This window comes from Balaenoptera acutorostrata, chromosome 10 (assembly GCF_949987535.1).
Source record: "Balaenoptera acutorostrata chromosome 10, mBalAcu1.1, whole genome shotgun sequence".
NCBI lineage: Eukaryota > Metazoa > Chordata > Mammalia > Artiodactyla > Balaenopteridae > Balaenoptera > Balaenoptera acutorostrata.
In genome coordinates, this window is record NC_080073.1 from 52,893,464 (window position 1) to 52,911,250 (window position 17,787).

Below are 17,787 nucleotides of genomic sequence, written 5' to 3' on the forward strand. Positions count from 1 at the left end.
GACTGTCTTCATTTTTTTATTCTTTTTTTCTTTATTCTGTTCTGTGGCAGTGATTTCCACCATTCTGTCTTCTTATCCGTTCTTCTGTCTCATTTATTCTACTATTGTTTGTTTCTAGTGTATTTTTTATTTCAGTTATTTATTGTTCATTTCTGTTTGTTCGTTAGTTCTTCTGGGTCTTTGTTAAACATTTCTTGTATCTTCTCGATCTGTCCCTCCATTCTTTTTCCAAGATCTCCGCTCATCTTTACTATTATTACTCTGAATTCTTTTTCAGGTAGATTGCTTATCTCCACTTCACTTAGTTCTTTTGGAGTGTTATCTTGTTCCTCCATCTGGGACATTTTCCTCTGCCATCTCATTTTCTCTAACTTACTGTGATTGTGGTTTCCATTCTGCAGCCTGCAGGGTTGTAGTTCTTCTTGCTTCTGCTGTCTGCCCCCTGGTGGATGAAAGTGTCTAAGAGGTTTGTGGAGGCTTCCTGGTCAGAGGAACTGGCTCTTGCCTTGGTGGGTGGAGGTGGGTATTGTCCCTCTGGTGTGCAGGGTTGTGTCATGGAGTGTGTTTAGTGGGGAGCTGTGTGCTCAGGAAGACTTTAAGTATTAGTCTGTCTGCTGATGGGTGGGGCTGTGTTCCCACCCTGTTGGTTGTTTGACCTGAAGTGTCCCAGCACTGGAGCCTACAGGCTGTTGGGAGGGGCCAGGTCTTGGTGAGAAAATGGCCACCTCCAGGAGGGCTCACGCCCCTGAGTACTCCCCAGAACTACTGCTGCCGGTGTCTTTGTCCCCGCAGTGAGCCACAGCTGCCCCCTGCCTCTGCAAGAGACCCTCTAATACCAGCAGGTAGGTCTGGTCCAGGTTCTTACGAGGCCACTGCTTTTTTCCCTGGGTCCTGATGTGTGTGAAACCTGGTGTGTGCCCTCCAAGAGTGGAGTTTCTGTTTCCCCCAGTCCTGTGGAATTGCTGCAATCAAACCCTGATGGCCTTCAAAGCCAGATTCTCTGGGAGCTTTTCCTCCCATTGCCAGACCTGCAGGCTGGGGAGCCTGACGTGGGGCTCAGAACTTTCACTCCTGTGGGAGAACTTCTGTGGTATAATTGTTTTTCAGTTTGTGGGTCGCCCATCCAGTGGGTATGGGATTTGACTTTATCGTGATTGTGCCCCCTCTTACTGTCTCATTGTGACTTATTCTTTGTCTTTGGATGTAGGATATCTTTTTTGGTAGGTTCCAGCGTTTTTTTGTTGATGATTGTTCAGCAGTTAGTTGTGATTTTGGTGTTTTTGTAAGAAAAGGTGGGCTCACATTCTTCTACTCTGCCATCTTGTCTTGGAAGCTCTAGTTATGGTTTTGTTTTTTTTTTTTTTTAAGGAATTCCTTTATTTTTATTTATTTATTTATTTAGTTTTGGCTGTGTTGGGTCTTCGTTTCTGTGCGAGGGCTTTCTCTAGTTGCGGCAAGTGGGAGCCACTCTTCATCGCGGTGCGCGGGCCTCTCACTATCGCGGCCTCTCTTGCTGCGGAGCACAGGCTCCAGACGCGCAGGCTCAGCAGTTGTGGCTCACGGGCCCAGCCGCTCCGCGGCATGTGGGATCCTCCCAGACCAGGGCTCGAACCCGTGTCCCCTGCATTCGCAGGCAGATTCTCAACCACTGCGCCACCAGGGAAGCCCCTAGTTATGGTTTTTGTTTTTTGTTTTTTGGGGTTTTTTTTTTGTTTTTTTTTGCTGTGCCCCATGGCTTGTGGGATCCTAGTTCCCTGACCAGGGATTGAACCTTGGCCATCAGCAGTGAAAGCATGGGATGCTAACTGCTGCACCACCAGGGAATTCCCTGATTTGTTTTAAAAACACCTTTAAAATATGCCCTCTTTAAGAAAACCTGGGCTTCCCTGGTGGCGCAGTGGTTGAGAATCCGCCTGCCAATGCAGGGGACACGGGTTCGAGCCCTGGTCTGGGAAGATCCCACATGCTGTGGAGCAGCTGGGCCCGTGAGCCACAACTACTGAGCCTGCGCGTCTGGAGCCTGTGCTCCGCAACAAGAGAGGCCGCGATAGTGAGAGGCCCGCGCACTGCGATGAAGAGTGGCCCCCACTTGCCGCGGCTAGAGAAAGCCCTCACACAGAAGCGAAGACCCAACACAGTCAAAAATAAATATAAATAAATAAATTAAAAAAAAAAAAGAAAACCTAATATAGAAATGCAAATTTAGATGAACTATTTAGAGAATAATTTTAACATCCTCACTAAAGAGTGCTTTGTAGAAGGGCTTTCATCTTAGTCTGTTTAAACAGGAACTCTCTACTTGTACAAGTATATGTTTACAGATCATTAACTATTTGGTTGGCACACTTAATGCTGGTGTGTCTGTTTCACTGCCAGCTGAAGGCTGAGGAACTGAAGATAAAACTTTCTTAAAGTTCATAGATGTTACATAGGTGCATTCTTTCAGCATTGTTTGAAGCCACACAGGCACCATTGCCCTACTTGCCACCCTAAAGGTATATTAATTGGGTAGAATGAAGTATGTATGTAATTCTTACTATATTTTACTCATACTATTAGGCTCTGTGTTTTGTTTTCCAAAAATGACTTGGAATTTAATGGCTTTTGTTTATTGAATGGTTAGGCCATTAAAGATGATTTTTAAATGTCCATCAATTCCAAACATAGGCATCCTGAATTTTAACATTTTTTGATCCTTCTAATTGTATAATAGAATAAAGAGGAGGTTCATGAAGGACTTTTTAGTATCTTCAAACTTAGTTCAGATTGGCTGTGGCAAGGCAGCTTGGTACAGTGACTAGAAAGTTTTCCTAAGTTTAGTGAAGGAGGTATGTTTTATGATCTGTTATTGATGAGAGGGAGCTGCTTAAATTTTATAGATATGAGTGATGAATTACGATAGTAGATTGTGGTAAAGGTCCAGGATAAGCAATGACAGATGAGGTATAGTTATGAATACAGAGACTGCATGTGGTTGTGATTAAGAAATAAGAATGTTGCTAAAGGGTCTTCTCTGTATAGGACAGATGCTATAGAGTGAATGAGTCCCCTCAAATTCATGTTGAAATTCTAACCCCCAATATGATGGCATTAGGAGGTGGGGTCTTTGGCAGATGATTAGGTCATGAAGGTGGAGCCCTCATGAATGGGGTTAGGGCCCTTACAAAAGAGATGCCAGAGAGCTCTCTCACCCTTTCTGCCATGTGAGGACACAGTGAGAAAACTGTCCCTGACCCAGGAAGCCAGCCCTTACTAGACACCAAACCTGCCAGCACTTTGATCTTGGACTTCCCAGCCTCCAGAACTGTTAGAAATACATGTCTGTTGTTTAAAGCCACCCAACCTATGGTGTTTTTGTTATAGCAGCCCAAAGAGACTAAGATACGGTTTCTGGTTTTGGTGAGCAAGCAAGCAAGTGCCCGTTAAGAATGGGATAATTTTTTTCCTGTAAGCATCTTAAAAGCAAGGACTTTATATCTTGCTTACTGTTAAGAGAACTTGCCCAGAGAATATTTGTTGAAAGAAGGGGACAGACGTGACACACTGAAGGAAACACACAAATAAGCTGACACACTACAGTGAAGTATATGAAGTGTGTGGTATGTTGTGGAAGTACAAAGGAGGGTGCTTAACCGGACTTCTGGAGTCAGAGAAAGCTTCTTAGAGGAGACTAAACTGAGACAGGAAGGATAAAGTAGGGTTCTCCCAGGTGCAGTGAGGGGAGGGGAAGAATGTTCCAGAAAGAAGTGAAAGTGTGTGCGAAGATTTAGAGTTGAGAGAGCGAGGCCTCTCTGCTGCACTGGAAGAAGTTGTGAATGGATGGAGCCTAGCGTGCAGGTGGTGGGACATGGTGAGAGATGGGCAGGAAAGGTGAGGGGGCCTTTGCAAGGGACATTGGCCTTTACAGTTTGCCCTTTACTGCGAGAACAGCAGGAAGACCCTTAGGGGTTTTTTTCTGACATTTTATGAAAATTCCAAACATACAGAAAAGTTGAAGGAATTTTACAGTTAATATTCATATACCCAAACCCAGATTCTTCCATTAACATTTAACTATTTTTGCCTTATCATGTGTGTCCCACCATGCAACTATGAAAAAAAATGCATTTCAAAGTAAATTGCAGATGTTGGTATATTTCCCTTTAAATACTTCAGCATGAATATCATTAACTAGAATCCCTTTCAGGGTCTTAAGAGGGAGTGTGGCATGATTGTTTCAGGAAGATCACTCAGCTGCAGGGTGCGGAATGGATTAGAGTGTGGTATGAACTTGGTGAATGTTCACTTTTGAGTGGTATGTTTATGTAGTGAGAGAAGAGAACTGGGAGGCCGATGGGTTAAGACAGAGAGAAAAAGCAGTCTAACAAATAATGTGGTTGGAAGATGTGTATAACCCTAGAACAAGACTATATCTTTGCAAATACCTCAGATGAGATTTCTGGAAATAGTAGGTAACAAATGAGATTTTGTTTACAGAGTATGTCTTCATTGGCCTTCTTAGACATTTTATAGGAAGTCTATTTTCAGATGTCTACATTTACCATCAAGACAAATCATGTCAGAGTTCATTTAGATGTTAAAAAAAAAAAAGGTGACAGCAGCAGAAAATGGTCATTATAATTGAGGCCTAAGACTTATTTTAAAATGTGTAAAATATGAATGTTTAATTTTCAACCAACTATAATTTCCAAATGTCGTTAAAGTTGAAGAGGGGAGAAATTTTGTTCCCAGAAAGATTTTGTTCAGCAAGCAAAGTGCGTCTTCAAACATCTTGAGAATCTTCTCTGTTAGTTAGGTTTAGAATATTCTTGAGAATAAGATATTCTTCTGTTTTTCTTCCCTCATTATATTTTCTTCTGAGGACAAAAGGGAGTTGAACTCTTGAGAAGGTTGACTTGGATTCTCTTGGGAGGTTTGGGTTACTGTCACCATGCTCCCACAGTCTTTGTGACTGTGGCCTGGCCTCAGTTTCCTCATCTCTAAGTAGAGAGGATGTCGTTAGAATTCCTTATAGCCCGTGTGTGTTTATGAAATGTTCTTTATTCTCATTGTGAACACTCGTAATTTGTTACCAGAAATGAGAAATTTCAAATCACAGAATGGGAGGAAAAAATCTCTAACTACCATATTTACCATATAAAAATCTCTAACTACCATATTTACCGTATTCCATTTATTTGACAGTACTCTTTTTTTCCAAATTTAATGTTGTAAAATTTTTCTTAAAATGGGTCCCCAAGGTTTAAAATTCCAGGAGAGAAGAAATTACTAGTATAGTAAAACAAACTTCATTCCCAATCCTTAGAGGTAGAATCAGGAGAATGGGAACATAATCATCCATCACTCAGAGGCTGCCCACAGAGAGGAATGCATTAAATCATTTTTATTTTTCTTCTGAAAATAAGTGACCCCTGGAAGCAGGAATGTCTTATTCTTTTGTCATAATACAAAAATAATAAGCAGTATGTTTAATAGTCTTCTAAAGATTTAATTATTGTTTATTGTATATTGGAAAGAGGGTGCTTTGGAGTTCAATTCATATGAATTCAGATCCTGGGCTTGTCATTTCCTACCTGTTTGAGACTTTGGATAAGATACTTTTAACAATTCTGAGCCCCAGGTATCCTCAAATGGGAGGTAATCATCGTTCCGCTAGAGTTGTGGTTGTGTTGGAATTACTGCTGGTTAAATGCATACGGTAGGCACTGTGTGTTTGCTGCTACTGCTGCTTCCATAGAGATGGAAGCAGAAGCCACTGATGGTTCTGTTTGACTAGGCTGTGGGCGAAGGGAGGTAAATTACAGTCCTTTAATTTTTCCTATATAGAAGTACATTGATGGCCTTGAAATTTCATCCCTTTTCTGTCCTGACTTCTGAGGCTTTTGCATTAATGCACACTAAAGTTTAAAAACCCTCCCGGGACTTCCCTAGCAGTCCAGTGCTTAAGACTTCGTGCTGGGACTTCCCTGGTAGCACAGTGGTTAAGAACCCGCCTGCCAGTGCAGGGGACACCGGTTCGAGCCCTGGTCTGGAAAGATCCCACATGCCATGGAGCAGCTAAACCCGTGTGCCACAACTGCTGAGCCTGCACTCTAGAGCCCACGAGCCACAACTACTGAGCCCACATGCCACAACTACTGAAGCCTGCACGCCTAGAGCCCATGCTCCACAACAAGAGAAGCCACTGCAATGAGAAGCCCGTGCGCTGCAACGAAGAGTGGCCCCCGCTCGCTGCAACTAGAGAAAGCCCACGTGCAGCAACAAAGGACTAACAGCCAAAAATAAATAAATAAAATAAATAAAATTATTTAAAAAAAAAAAGACTCCATGGTTCCACTGCAGGGGGCATGGGTTTGACCCCTGATCGGGGAACTAAGATCCCGTATGCCACAGGGCACGGCCAAAAAAAAAAAAAGAAAAAAGAACCCTCCCTAAGTGGGTAAGGGGACAGAATTTGCATTTGTTCATTCAGGGATTTGTGAAACTTGTATTAATATCTTGGCATATTTTTTTGTTGTTTGAGACAGTCTATCAGTGGCTACTGTGTAGGAGGATTAGGAATATACTTTTCACTATGAAGAGTTAATAGGCACTGGAGATGCAGCAGTTATCAAAACACAAAAATGCCTGTTCCTCTGGAGTTTTGGGGGGTAGGGAGTGACTAAGCAAAAAAAAGAAAAAGCCGTATTATGTTAGTAAGTTCAATGGAGAAAAAACAAGAAGCAGTAGGGGTGTTGGGAGGTTGTGATTTTATTGATTGATTGATTGATTGATTGAGGTTGTGATTTTAAATGAGGTGGTTAGGGACAGCAGCCTACCTGAGGAAGTGATACTTGAGGGAAGTTTCAAAGAAGCTTAGGTAACACATAGAAGAGTATGTTCTAGATAGAGGGAACAGTGGATAAGGGCCTTGATGTGGGACTCTTTTATTAATAATTATGTAAGTGAATGTTTGGGGGGGGGAATGCAAGATAATGATATTAATACTTCTGTGCATATTGAAATGTGAGTTATTTATGGGACATCCAAATAATGATGACCAGTAAGTAGTTCAGGAGAGACTGAGGCTGGAAGGAAGTCTATGAGTCACCAGATTATAGGTGGTATTGAAGTCTTGTGTTGAGATTCCCCTAGAATTATATGTAGAGCGAGAAGAATAGAGGTCTGAAGAAGGAACCCTGGGAAACACAAATATTGGGGCGTGGGGGGGAGGTGGAAGCTTGCAAGGAAGACTTAGGACCAACCACCGAAAGGTAAGTGGTAGAACAGGAGGGGTGGCGTGACTATAGCTGTGGCAAGGGAGGGACTTCTCTGCCCTCTGTGTTTCCCTTAACCTCTGTGCCAGCTCCCAGCCAAATCAGCCTTTGAGTCCAGCTGTCCCACCACACCACTAATACTTTAGTTCAGGCCTACCTCATTTCTTGCTAGGACTCCAGTAATTGTCTATTATCTAGTCTCCTTACTCCCAAACCTACCCTTGTCAGTCACTCTTCCACACCTTTGTGATAGCAGTCTTTCTAAAATACCTAAATACTGCCAGTGACTCTTCAGGATAAAGCCTAACCATCTCAGCCTGGCATAGGATGCCCTTCGTGATCTGGCATTCCCTTTTTATTCTCACTTTCTGGCTCCTTTCCCCCCTCACATTCTAAATTTCATGCATTCAAATTATTTGTCCTTTCTAGAAGGACACTTCTTTGTCTCCAGGCCTCTGTATATGCTTTCCTACTTCCTGGAATGACTAACTCTCTATGGTTCATTAACACTACAAGATCTGGCTGAAGTGCTACTTTCTGTGCAAAGCCCTTTTTGACTTCCAAGCAAATCCAGGATCTTCCCTTTGGTCTGGTTTCCTGCTTGTTGCACATCTCTAGTGCAGTCCTAATGACAGTATCTTGAAATTGTCTTCTGTTTGTTTTCCCTCTCCAATTTATGAGCTCCTAGGACAGCAACTTTGACCTGTGGATCTTTGTATTCCTAGTGCTTGGCTTAGTGTAGTAAACATCTAAGTAACGTCTAAATGTCTAAGTTCTCAAAGTGTGGTCCTTGGACCAGCAGCATCAGCAACACCGGAAACTTGTTAGAAATGCAGAGGCGTGGACCCCACCCCAGACTTACTGACTGAGAAAGCCAGGAGGTGAGGCCCAGCAGTGTGTTAATTTAACAAGCCCCCCAGGTAATCCTGATGCATTTTGAGAACCATTAGTCCAGTGAAATGAATGATGGTCAGCATTCACTGGGGAGGAATAAACTCTGGTCTCACGATAAGTGGGGGTGGCCCTTTCCACTTGCAGTCAGCCATCACACTGTGCTGATGGATGCAAGAACTTAGAGTGGTGAGCGTGTGCAGCTACGATTGACAATATTTGTGGTACCATGAATTTGGGCTCAAAATCTATTCTGAGCTTATTGACTTAAACCTTTAAAGTTAGAATTAGATAAACTAAAAGGAAGACACGAACTTATTACTTAAGGAATCACTCATAATCTTACCATCAGAGATAACCAAATTATCATGATTATTTCTAAGGGATATTATTATGGTTTTATTCTTTTTGCTTACGCTTAAGATTACGAGTATATATATTTTTCAGAAACTTTTGTATATAAAATATATATTTGAAATATTAAAAAGAAGTTGAAACAGACTCAAATTTTTGACCCTTTTAAAGATACGTTGGGACTTCCCTGGTGGCGCAGTGGTTAAGAATCTGCCTGCCAATGCAGGAGACATGGGTTCGATCCCTGGTCCGGGAAGATCCCACGTGCCGCGGAGCAGCTAAGCCTGTGCACCACAGCTGCTGAGCCCACGCGCCACAGCTACTGAAGCCTGCGCACCTAGAGCTCGTGCTCCACAACAAGAGAAGCCACCGCAGTGAGAAGCCTACGCACCACAACGAAGAGCAGCCCCTGCTCGCCACAACTAGAGAAAGTCCATGCACAGCGACGAAGACCCAGCACAGCCAAAAATAAATAAATTTTAAAAAATAAAATAAAAAATAAAGATACTTTTTAACATCTAAAGTAGGAATTAAAGAGATAAGATAAATGCTGGCTCATATTAAGTGAAATTTTATCTGACTAATTACTGCGTATTTTTATGGATCTCTATATATTATACTTCGAAAATTCTTAGTGAACATTGTATTGTTGATTTAAGCTTCTACGATAAGTCTGGGTACTAAGTGTTTGCTTATAATACATAACACTGTTTCTGTGGGGTAATAAGTTTTCAATTGGTGTCATTTTAACTTAGAAGACTCCTTTCAGGAAAGTAGCCTGTCATAAGAGAAATCTTGATTCTTTCAAGTTATAGAACAGACTCAGACTCTTTTTTTTTTTAAAGTTAGTAAACTTAATTTTTTTAGAGTGGTTTTATGTTCACAGCAAAATCGAGTGGGAAGTATAGAGAGTTTCCAAATACCACCTGTCCCTATATATGCACAGCCTCCCCCACTATTGACATCCCACACGGTGTTACATTTTTACAGTCAGGGTACTAACATTGACACAGCCTTATCACCCAAAGTCCATAGTTTACACGAGCGTCTGTTTTTGGTGTACATCAGATGGGTTTTGACAAATGTCTAATGACTTGTATTTACCATTATAGTACCATACAGTATAGTTTCACTGTCTTAAAAATCCTCTGCTCTGGGCTTCCCTGGTGGTGCAGTGGATAAGAATCTGCCTGCCAACGCAGGGGACATGGGTTCGATCACTGGTCCGGGAAGATCTCACAGGCCGTGGAGCAACTAAGCCCGTGCGCCACAACTACTGAGCCTGCGCTCTGGAGCCGTCGAGCCACAACTACTGAAGCCTGCGTGCCTAGAGCCCATGCTCTGCAACAAGAGAAGCCACTGCAATGAGAAGCCCGTGCACCGCAACTAGAGAAAGCCCGCGTGCAGCAACGAAGACCCAACACAGCCAAAAAAAAAAAAAAAAAATCCGTCTGCTCTTTCCTATTTAAACACTCTTTAAAAGAAAGTTTTCATAGGTCTCACACGGTGATTTAGATTATTTTTATTATGTCTAATGCTCATGCCTACTGAGGTGACTAGATATAAACTCTTTAAATTTTTTTATAGTTCTTGAACTATAAAAACAAATTATAAATTAAATGCCATAAAAACTATGGAACTGATAAAATTCAGATTAGTAATCAATATAACACATGATGTTTTGCTGAAATTAAATGAGTTTAATAGTAGACAGAAGTATTTATGTATTTTATTTTTCACTGGTTAACCTTATGATGTCCATTTTAAGCATGATCATAATGGAACTCATGTCATTATCATAGATATTCCTGTTTTCAACCCAGTCTGTATTTTGCTGGACCATTTTAATGGTTCACTGCAAAAATAGTACTATTTAATAATAGTACTATTTAAGTAAATATTTAATGGCAAGTTCTTTATTGCCTAGTTAAGTCTATACTTATTGCTGTGAAATGTTGGAAATGGTTCAGAACCATTCTGACCAGTACAGTTGAAAATAGTACTGACTGCTCTGGGACACTTTCTTTTGAGTTTGGCATACCTGTGTGGCCACTCTCTTCTCTGTTCTGTCTGCATCACTTGGCCTCAGCTTGGTACCAGAAGGATGATAAACACCAATGCAGAGGTGGGTACTGCAATTTTCTGACAGCATTTAGATATAAAGATAGTTATTCAGAAGATCCAGGACATATAGAATTTTTTAAGTGCTTGACATGAAAATGAAAATAACTTTTAAATTCTCAGAGAACTCATGAGTCTCCACTCGTAAGTCCTTAGATCCAAGAAACTCACCTTTATTAAGTACCAATAACACAATATTGCCAATAACAAAATAAGTCCATGAAATAGTAACATGTAGTATTTAAATAAATTCACAATATAAAAAAAACTCACCAAAACATTGACTAGCTAGCCTAGTTTTAAACTTTTAAAATTTGTGCCAAGTTTAAATCACATGATTTCTTGCTATTAATATTTTTTAAGTCTACATTTTATTTTTGTCTAGTCTACATTCTCTCTGCCCTTGTTTTTGCCCAACTCACTATCTCCAATCCTCACCCCTCTCCTTTGCGCATATTTCTTACGGCTTCATGGTTTTGGTGAGGCTACAGTCACAGTTCCCTGCCCAGGTCAGTTTTTATGTATTATCCTTCCTCCATGAGTGGCCCTTGGGTGTGCACATAACCCCAGCTGGGCCAACTAATAGTCTTTACCTGAGAGTCTTCAGACTGAAAACTGACAGAGAGAGTCTTTTGTTCCTTGTAGATTAAATGAGGATGTCATAAGAGTTGAGCCTCCTGAAAAATACCCATGGAGGAAGCCATTTGTAATAGGGTAAAAGGAGACTTGACAAGAGGAGCAGAGATACCAAGAGAGAGAATCCTGGAGGTGAAGTCCGCATCTTCACCTGTGTAATTACCTAGTTATCTTCCATCAAATTACCCTTTTGGTTGAAGCTAGTTCCAGTTGGGTTTTCTCTTGGCACACTAGAAAGCGTTCTTAAATAATCCATGTTATAATTTTAAAGATTTGTCCTTTTTTACAGGTGAAGATGGAGCTGGAAAAACAAGCTTAATCAGAAAAATTCAGGGAATAGAGGAGTACAAGAAAGGAAGAGGATTGGAATATTTGTACTTAAATGTTCATGATGAAGACAGGGATGGTGAGTGTCGTTTATTTGTAATGCAAGTTTACTGAAGTCTTTCCAAGTTGCACTGCTGTCCGTATTAATATTAGTCTTTGACTTTTCTTAGTGTGTCATTTTTTACTAGGAGACCTACTGTGTCATGCCAGTCAGTAAATAGTTATGTTAGGGCATACTTTTATTGGTTTGAGATTGGGATTCATATAGTGGTATTTTTAAACGTCTTAGGGTATTGGTGTGCAGACTTTAGCTTTCTTGCTAACCTTGAAGAATCTCAATTTTTCAGTTCATTTTCCCTCCGATAGTGAAATAATAGTATCCTATGATTGTTTTGCCCTCTTTTTACCCTCGTCTCATTTTTTGACATGAAAGTGTCATTTACTCCCCAGCTTTTCTCATCTGATCAGCCAATTTTTTCTTCTATAGATCGCTTGCCTTCTCATTTTCGTATATAATATCTTGAATATGCATGGCTCTATCTGCTGATGGTAAGAATAGAAACATGTTATTCAGTCTGTGGTTTGGGATTGAGAAATATGAAGTAGAGGATGCTGATTTTCTGTGTTGGCAGTTAAATCATTTTCTTGAGTATTCATTAGGACTTTACTGAATTGGTAGATGTAACCCAAGTAGGTGAACCTTGCCGAAGGAGACATCTCCTGTGGAGATGCCTTAAAATACCAAGTAGTATTGTTAGTTGGATGATGAAATGACTTTATCCTGTTGCTTTGGTAACTTTTCTTTTGTCTGTCGTAGATCAAACAAGATGTAATGTATGGATCTTGGATGGAGACCCGTATCACAAAGGCCTCCTTAAATTTTCACTGGATGCCATTTCTCTGAAGGACACTCTAGTTATGTTGGTTGTTGATATGTCAAAGCCTTGGACTGCTTTGGATTCTTTACAGAAATGGGCAAGTGTTGTTAGAGAACATATTGACAAATTGAAAATTCCTCCTGAAGAAATGAAAGAAATGGAACAAAAGTGTGAGTAATCTAGAAAATATAGATTTCAAAGACAAAATGTCCTAGCTGACTGTCAAAATTGTTAGGAACTTTTGACTTTGAATAAGGTTTAATGAGGAAACTCAATGAGAGTACTGCTTGTGAAATTCAGTTTGAATGATGTGCTGTTTTAATATAGTTTTACATTGGAAACATATACATAACGGCAGACTCTTTAGTAGAGGCGCCTTTTCTTCTTTGCCAAAAGACCGTATGTGTTCGTTTTGGAAAGTGGGTTTTCAGGATAAAAAAATTTGAATCTTTCTTCAGCTGCTCATTTTCAGTAGTCTCGTTTCTTGATAAGTAGAACAATCTTTACTAACCTTGTCAAGATGAAGTATGTCCATAAAGATGTTAAGTAACAGCATAAATATAAAGATGTTAAGCTGGTTGTATGATTTACAAGGTACATAATATATTTTGTATGTGCCCATGTAAGTTGGAAATTTTCATGGAAATTATGAAAATGATACGGGTCATTTCTAACAAGTTGTAAGCCACTTGTCACAGTTCTTAATTTCACTGAGAGCTCTTCATATGTCATTGTTGCACTTTGCTTAAGAAAATATACAGATGGTATGCTGCCGTTCTTTACTATTGTTAGCCGAAAACTTTTAGGGGAAATTTGACAGCTTACTGGAATTTATATGCATGGAAACAGTAAAAACTTAAGAGAATGTATGTCCTAAATTATTGAAAAGGGTGTCTAACTGCTTTTAATCTATACCTTTTTTTCCTTGTTGGCCATTACCTCTGGGGCTTTTTTTTCCCTTCTCTAAGTTTATACTATAGCAGTCAGTGGTTTTCAGTGTGTGGTCCTAAGACCAGCAGCATCAGTATCAGTACAGTTGAGAGCTTGTCAGAAATACACATTCTCAGGCCCTATCCCAGACTGCTGAATCAGAAACTTCTAGTGCATGCTAAAACTTGAGAACCAATTAGATTTCAGCCTCTGATTTGAAGGGTAATAGCTACCAGAGCTGCTAAAGGTATACGCATGCCCCCCTGTTCCTGATGGAACCATGCTCAACTGTTCAAGATTCCCTCTTCCTGACCCCATGTAAGTTTAGGACAGTTTTCCTCCTTTGTGACTCTGTATAATGTCCCCTCATATACTGTTTTAATCCTGCGCTGTGGATAATTTGTTTCCAAATTTGTTGTTTTGCCTTTAAACATGAAAATCACTTGTATGGAAATCCCTGTGTGTGTGTGTATTTGTCACTGGTCCCTTAAGAATTCCTTGAAGAGTAATTACTAAATCAAAGTATACATTGTTAAGCCTCTTGGTATATTCACATTAACTTTTTTTTAATTCAAACAGAAAATCACAAAAATTATGATCATCCTCATCAGTTCACTCAGTCCCATGTAATTAATTTTTTTTTTCATCTTGATCTTTTGTTAGCACTTTTATGAATTCATCAGTTTTCCATTAGAGTTCTGAAAATGCTTATTCATTCAGTTCAGCAGTATAGTCAGTTACCAGAAACCTGTACTTGTCAGAGTCTTTTCCATGAATTCCTTGAACATTAAACCCTTTTATAGGAACATTTTTGCGAAAGCATCAGAGTACACCCAGAACTCTCTGTAAATGACAAAAGACTTAAAAATGACCACGGTTAAGATTTGATGAAAGTTCATAATAATGCAACTGACAAGAAAATTTAGTGATTTCTGAGATATACATTTTAAAGTAATAACTAGAATTATGACTTATAACATTATACCAGAACATGTAAGATTTTTAGAAATTTCATGTAATGGCTGAAACATTTATATTAACATATTTCCATACAAAAAACCCAAAGAAAGTTTAGTATTAGTTGTTTTTTTGTTTGTTTGTTTCTGTTTTTTTATACTGCAGGTTCTTATTAGTCATCAATTTTATACACATCAGTGTATACATGTCAATCCCAATCGCTCAATTCAGCACACCACCATCCCCACCCCACCGTGGTTTTCCCCTCTTGGTGTCCATACATTTGTTCTCTATATCTGTGTCTCAACTTCTGCCCTGCAAACTGGTTCATCTGTACCATTTTTCTAGGTTCCACATACATGCGTTAATATACGATATTTGTTTTTCTCTTTCTGACTTACTTCACCCTGTATGACAGTCTCTAGATCCATCCACGTCTCAACAGATGACTCAATTTCGTTCTTTTTTATGGCTGAGTAATATTCCATTGTACATATGTACCACATCTTCTTTATACATTCGTCTGTCGATGGGCATTTAGGTTGCTTCCATGACCTGGCTATTGTAAATAGTGCTGCAGTGAACATTGGGGTGCATGTGTCTTTTTGAATTATGGTTTTCTCTGGGTATATGCCCAGTAGTGGGATTGCTGGATCATATGGTAATTCTATTTTTAGTTTTTTAAGGAACCTCCATACTGTTCTCCATAGTGACTGTATCAGTTTACATTCCCACCAACAGTGCAAGAGGGTTCCCTTTTCTCCACACCCTCTCCAGCATTTGTTGTTTGTAGATTTTCTGATGATGCCCATTCTAACCGGTGTGAGGTGATACCTCATTGTAGTTTTGATTTGCATTTCTCTAATAATTAGTGATGTTGAGCCGCTTTTCATGTGCTTCTTGGCCATCTGTATGTCTTCTTTTTTTTTTTTAAATAATGGAGACATTCATTTGGATTCTCCTACAGAATGGTAGTCATTATTAGTAGCTCACACTTTTTTTTTAAAATTAATTAATTAATTAATTTATTTCTGGCTGTGTTGGGTCCTCGTTTCTGTGCGAGGGCTTTCTCCAGTTGCGGCGAGCAGGGGCCAGTCTTCATCGCGGCGCACGGGCCTCTCACCGTCACGGCCTCTCTCGTTGCGGAGCACAAGCTCCAGACGCGCAGACTCAGTAGTTGTGGTGCACAGGCGTAGTTGCTCCGCGGCATGTGGGATCCTCCCAGACCAGGGCTCGAACCCGTGTCCCCTGCATTAGTAGACAGACTCTCAACCACTGCACCACCAGGGAAGCCCCATCTGTATGTCTTCTTTGGAGAAGTGTCTATTTAGGTCTTCTGCCCATTTTTGGATTGGGTTGTTTGTTTTTTTAATATTGAGCTGCATGAGCTGTTTATATATTTTGGAGATTAATCCTTTGTCCGTTCATTCGTTTGCAAATATTTTCTCCCATTCTGAGGGTTGTCTTTTCGGCTTGCTTATGGTTTCCTTTGCTGTGCAAAAGCTTTGAAGTTTCATTAGGTCCCATTTGTTTATTTTTGTTTTTATTTCCATTACTCTAGGAGGTGGAACAAAAAAGATCTTGCTGTGATTTATGTCAAAGAGTGTTCTTCCTATGTTTTCCTCTAAGAGTTTTATAGTGTCTGGTCTTACATTTAGGTCTCGAATCCATCTTGAGTTTATTTTTGTGTATGGTGTTAGGGAGTGTTCTATTTGCATTCTTTTACATGTAGCTGTCCAGTTTTCCCAGCACCACTTATTGAAGAGACTGTCTTTTCTCCATTGTATATCTTTGCCTTCTTTGTCATAGATTGGTTGACCACAGGTGTGTGGGTTTATCTCTGGGCTTTCTATCTTGTTGCATTGATCTGTGTTTCTGTTTTTGTGCCAGTACCATATTGTCTTGATTACTGTAGTTTTGTAGTATAGTCTGAAGTCAGGGAGTCTGATTCCTCTAGCTCCGTTTTTTTCCCTCATGACTGCTTTGGCTATTCGGGGTCTTTTGTGTCTCCATACAAATTTTAAGACGATTTGTTCTAGTTCTGTAAAAAATGTCATTGGTAATTTGATAGGGATTGCATTGAATCTGTAGATTGCTTTGGGTAGTATAGTCATTTTCACAATATTGATTCTTCCAATCCAAGAACATGGTATATCTCTCCATCTGTTGGTATCATCTTTAATTTCTTTTATCAGTGTCTTATAATTTTCTGCATACAGGTCTTTTGTTTCCCTAGGTAGGTTTATTCCTAGGTACTTTATTCTTTTTGTTGCAATGGTAAATGGGAGTGTTCCCATAATTTCTCTTTCAGATTTTTCATCATTAGTGTATAGGAATGCAAGAGATTTCTGTGCATTAATTTTGTATCCTGCAACTTTACCAAATTCATTGATTAGCTCTAGTAGTTTTCTGGTGGCATTTTTAGGATTCTCTATGTATAGTATCATGTCATCTGCATACAGTGACAGTTTTACTTCTTCCTTTCCAATTTGTATTCCTTTTATTTCTTTTTCTTCTCTGATTTCCGTGGCTAGGACTTCCAGAACTATGTTGAATAATAGTGGTGAGAGTGGACATCCTTGTCTCGTTCCTGATCTTAGAGGAAATGCTTTCAGTTTTTCACCATTGAGAATGATGTTTGCTGTGGCTTTGTCGTATATGGCCTTTATTATGTTGAGGTAGGTTCCCTCTATACCCACTTTCTGGAGAGTTTTTATCATAAATGGGTGTTGAATTTTGTCGAAGCTTTTTCTGCATCTATCGAGATGATCATATGGTTTTTCTTCTTCAGTTTGTCAATATGGTGTATCACATTGATTGATTTGCATATACTGAAGAATCCTTGCATCCCTGGGATAAATCCCACTTGATCATGGTATATGATCCTTTTAATGTGTTGTTGGATTCTGTTTGCTAGTATTTTGCTGAGGATTTTTGCATCTATATTCATCAGTGATATTGGTCTGTAATTTTCTTTTTTTGTAGTATCTTTGTCTGGTTTTGGTATCAGCGTGATGGTGGCCTCATAGAATGAGTTTGGGAGTGTTCCTTCCTCTGCAATTTTTTGGAAGAGTTTGAGAAGGATGGGTGTTAGCTCTTCTCTAAATGTTTGATAGAATTCACCTGTGAAGCCATCTGGTCCTGGACTTTTGTTTGTTGGAAGATTTTTAATCACAGTTTCAATTTCATTACTTGTGATGGGTCTGTTCATATTTTCTGTTTCTTCCTGGTTCAGTCTTGGAAGGTTATACCTTTCTAAGAATTTGTCCATTTCTTCCAGGTTGTCCATTTTATTGGCATAGAATTGCTTGTAGTAGTCTCTTAGGATGCTTTGTATTTCTGTGGTGTCTGTTGTAACTTCTCCTTTTTCTTTTCTAATTTTAATGATTTGAGTCCTCTCCCTCTTTTTCTTGATGAGTCTGGCTAATGGTTTATCA

General features: G+C 39.7%; 1 protein-coding gene across 1 annotated transcript in view; it reads left to right on the top strand.

Annotated features, from left to right (window-relative positions):
• Nucleotides 1–17,787, top strand: part of DYNC1LI1 (dynein cytoplasmic 1 light intermediate chain 1) — a 55,848-nt gene that overhangs the window by 13,835 nt on the left and 24,226 nt on the right. Inside the window, exons 3-4 of the mRNA XM_057554834.1 lie at nucleotides 11,548–11,664; nucleotides 12,403–12,633. Of these exons, the coding sequence (XP_057410817.1) occupies nucleotides 11,548–11,664; nucleotides 12,403–12,633 (348 nt within the window). The remainder of the gene's footprint in view (nucleotides 1–11,547; nucleotides 11,665–12,402; nucleotides 12,634–17,787) is intronic.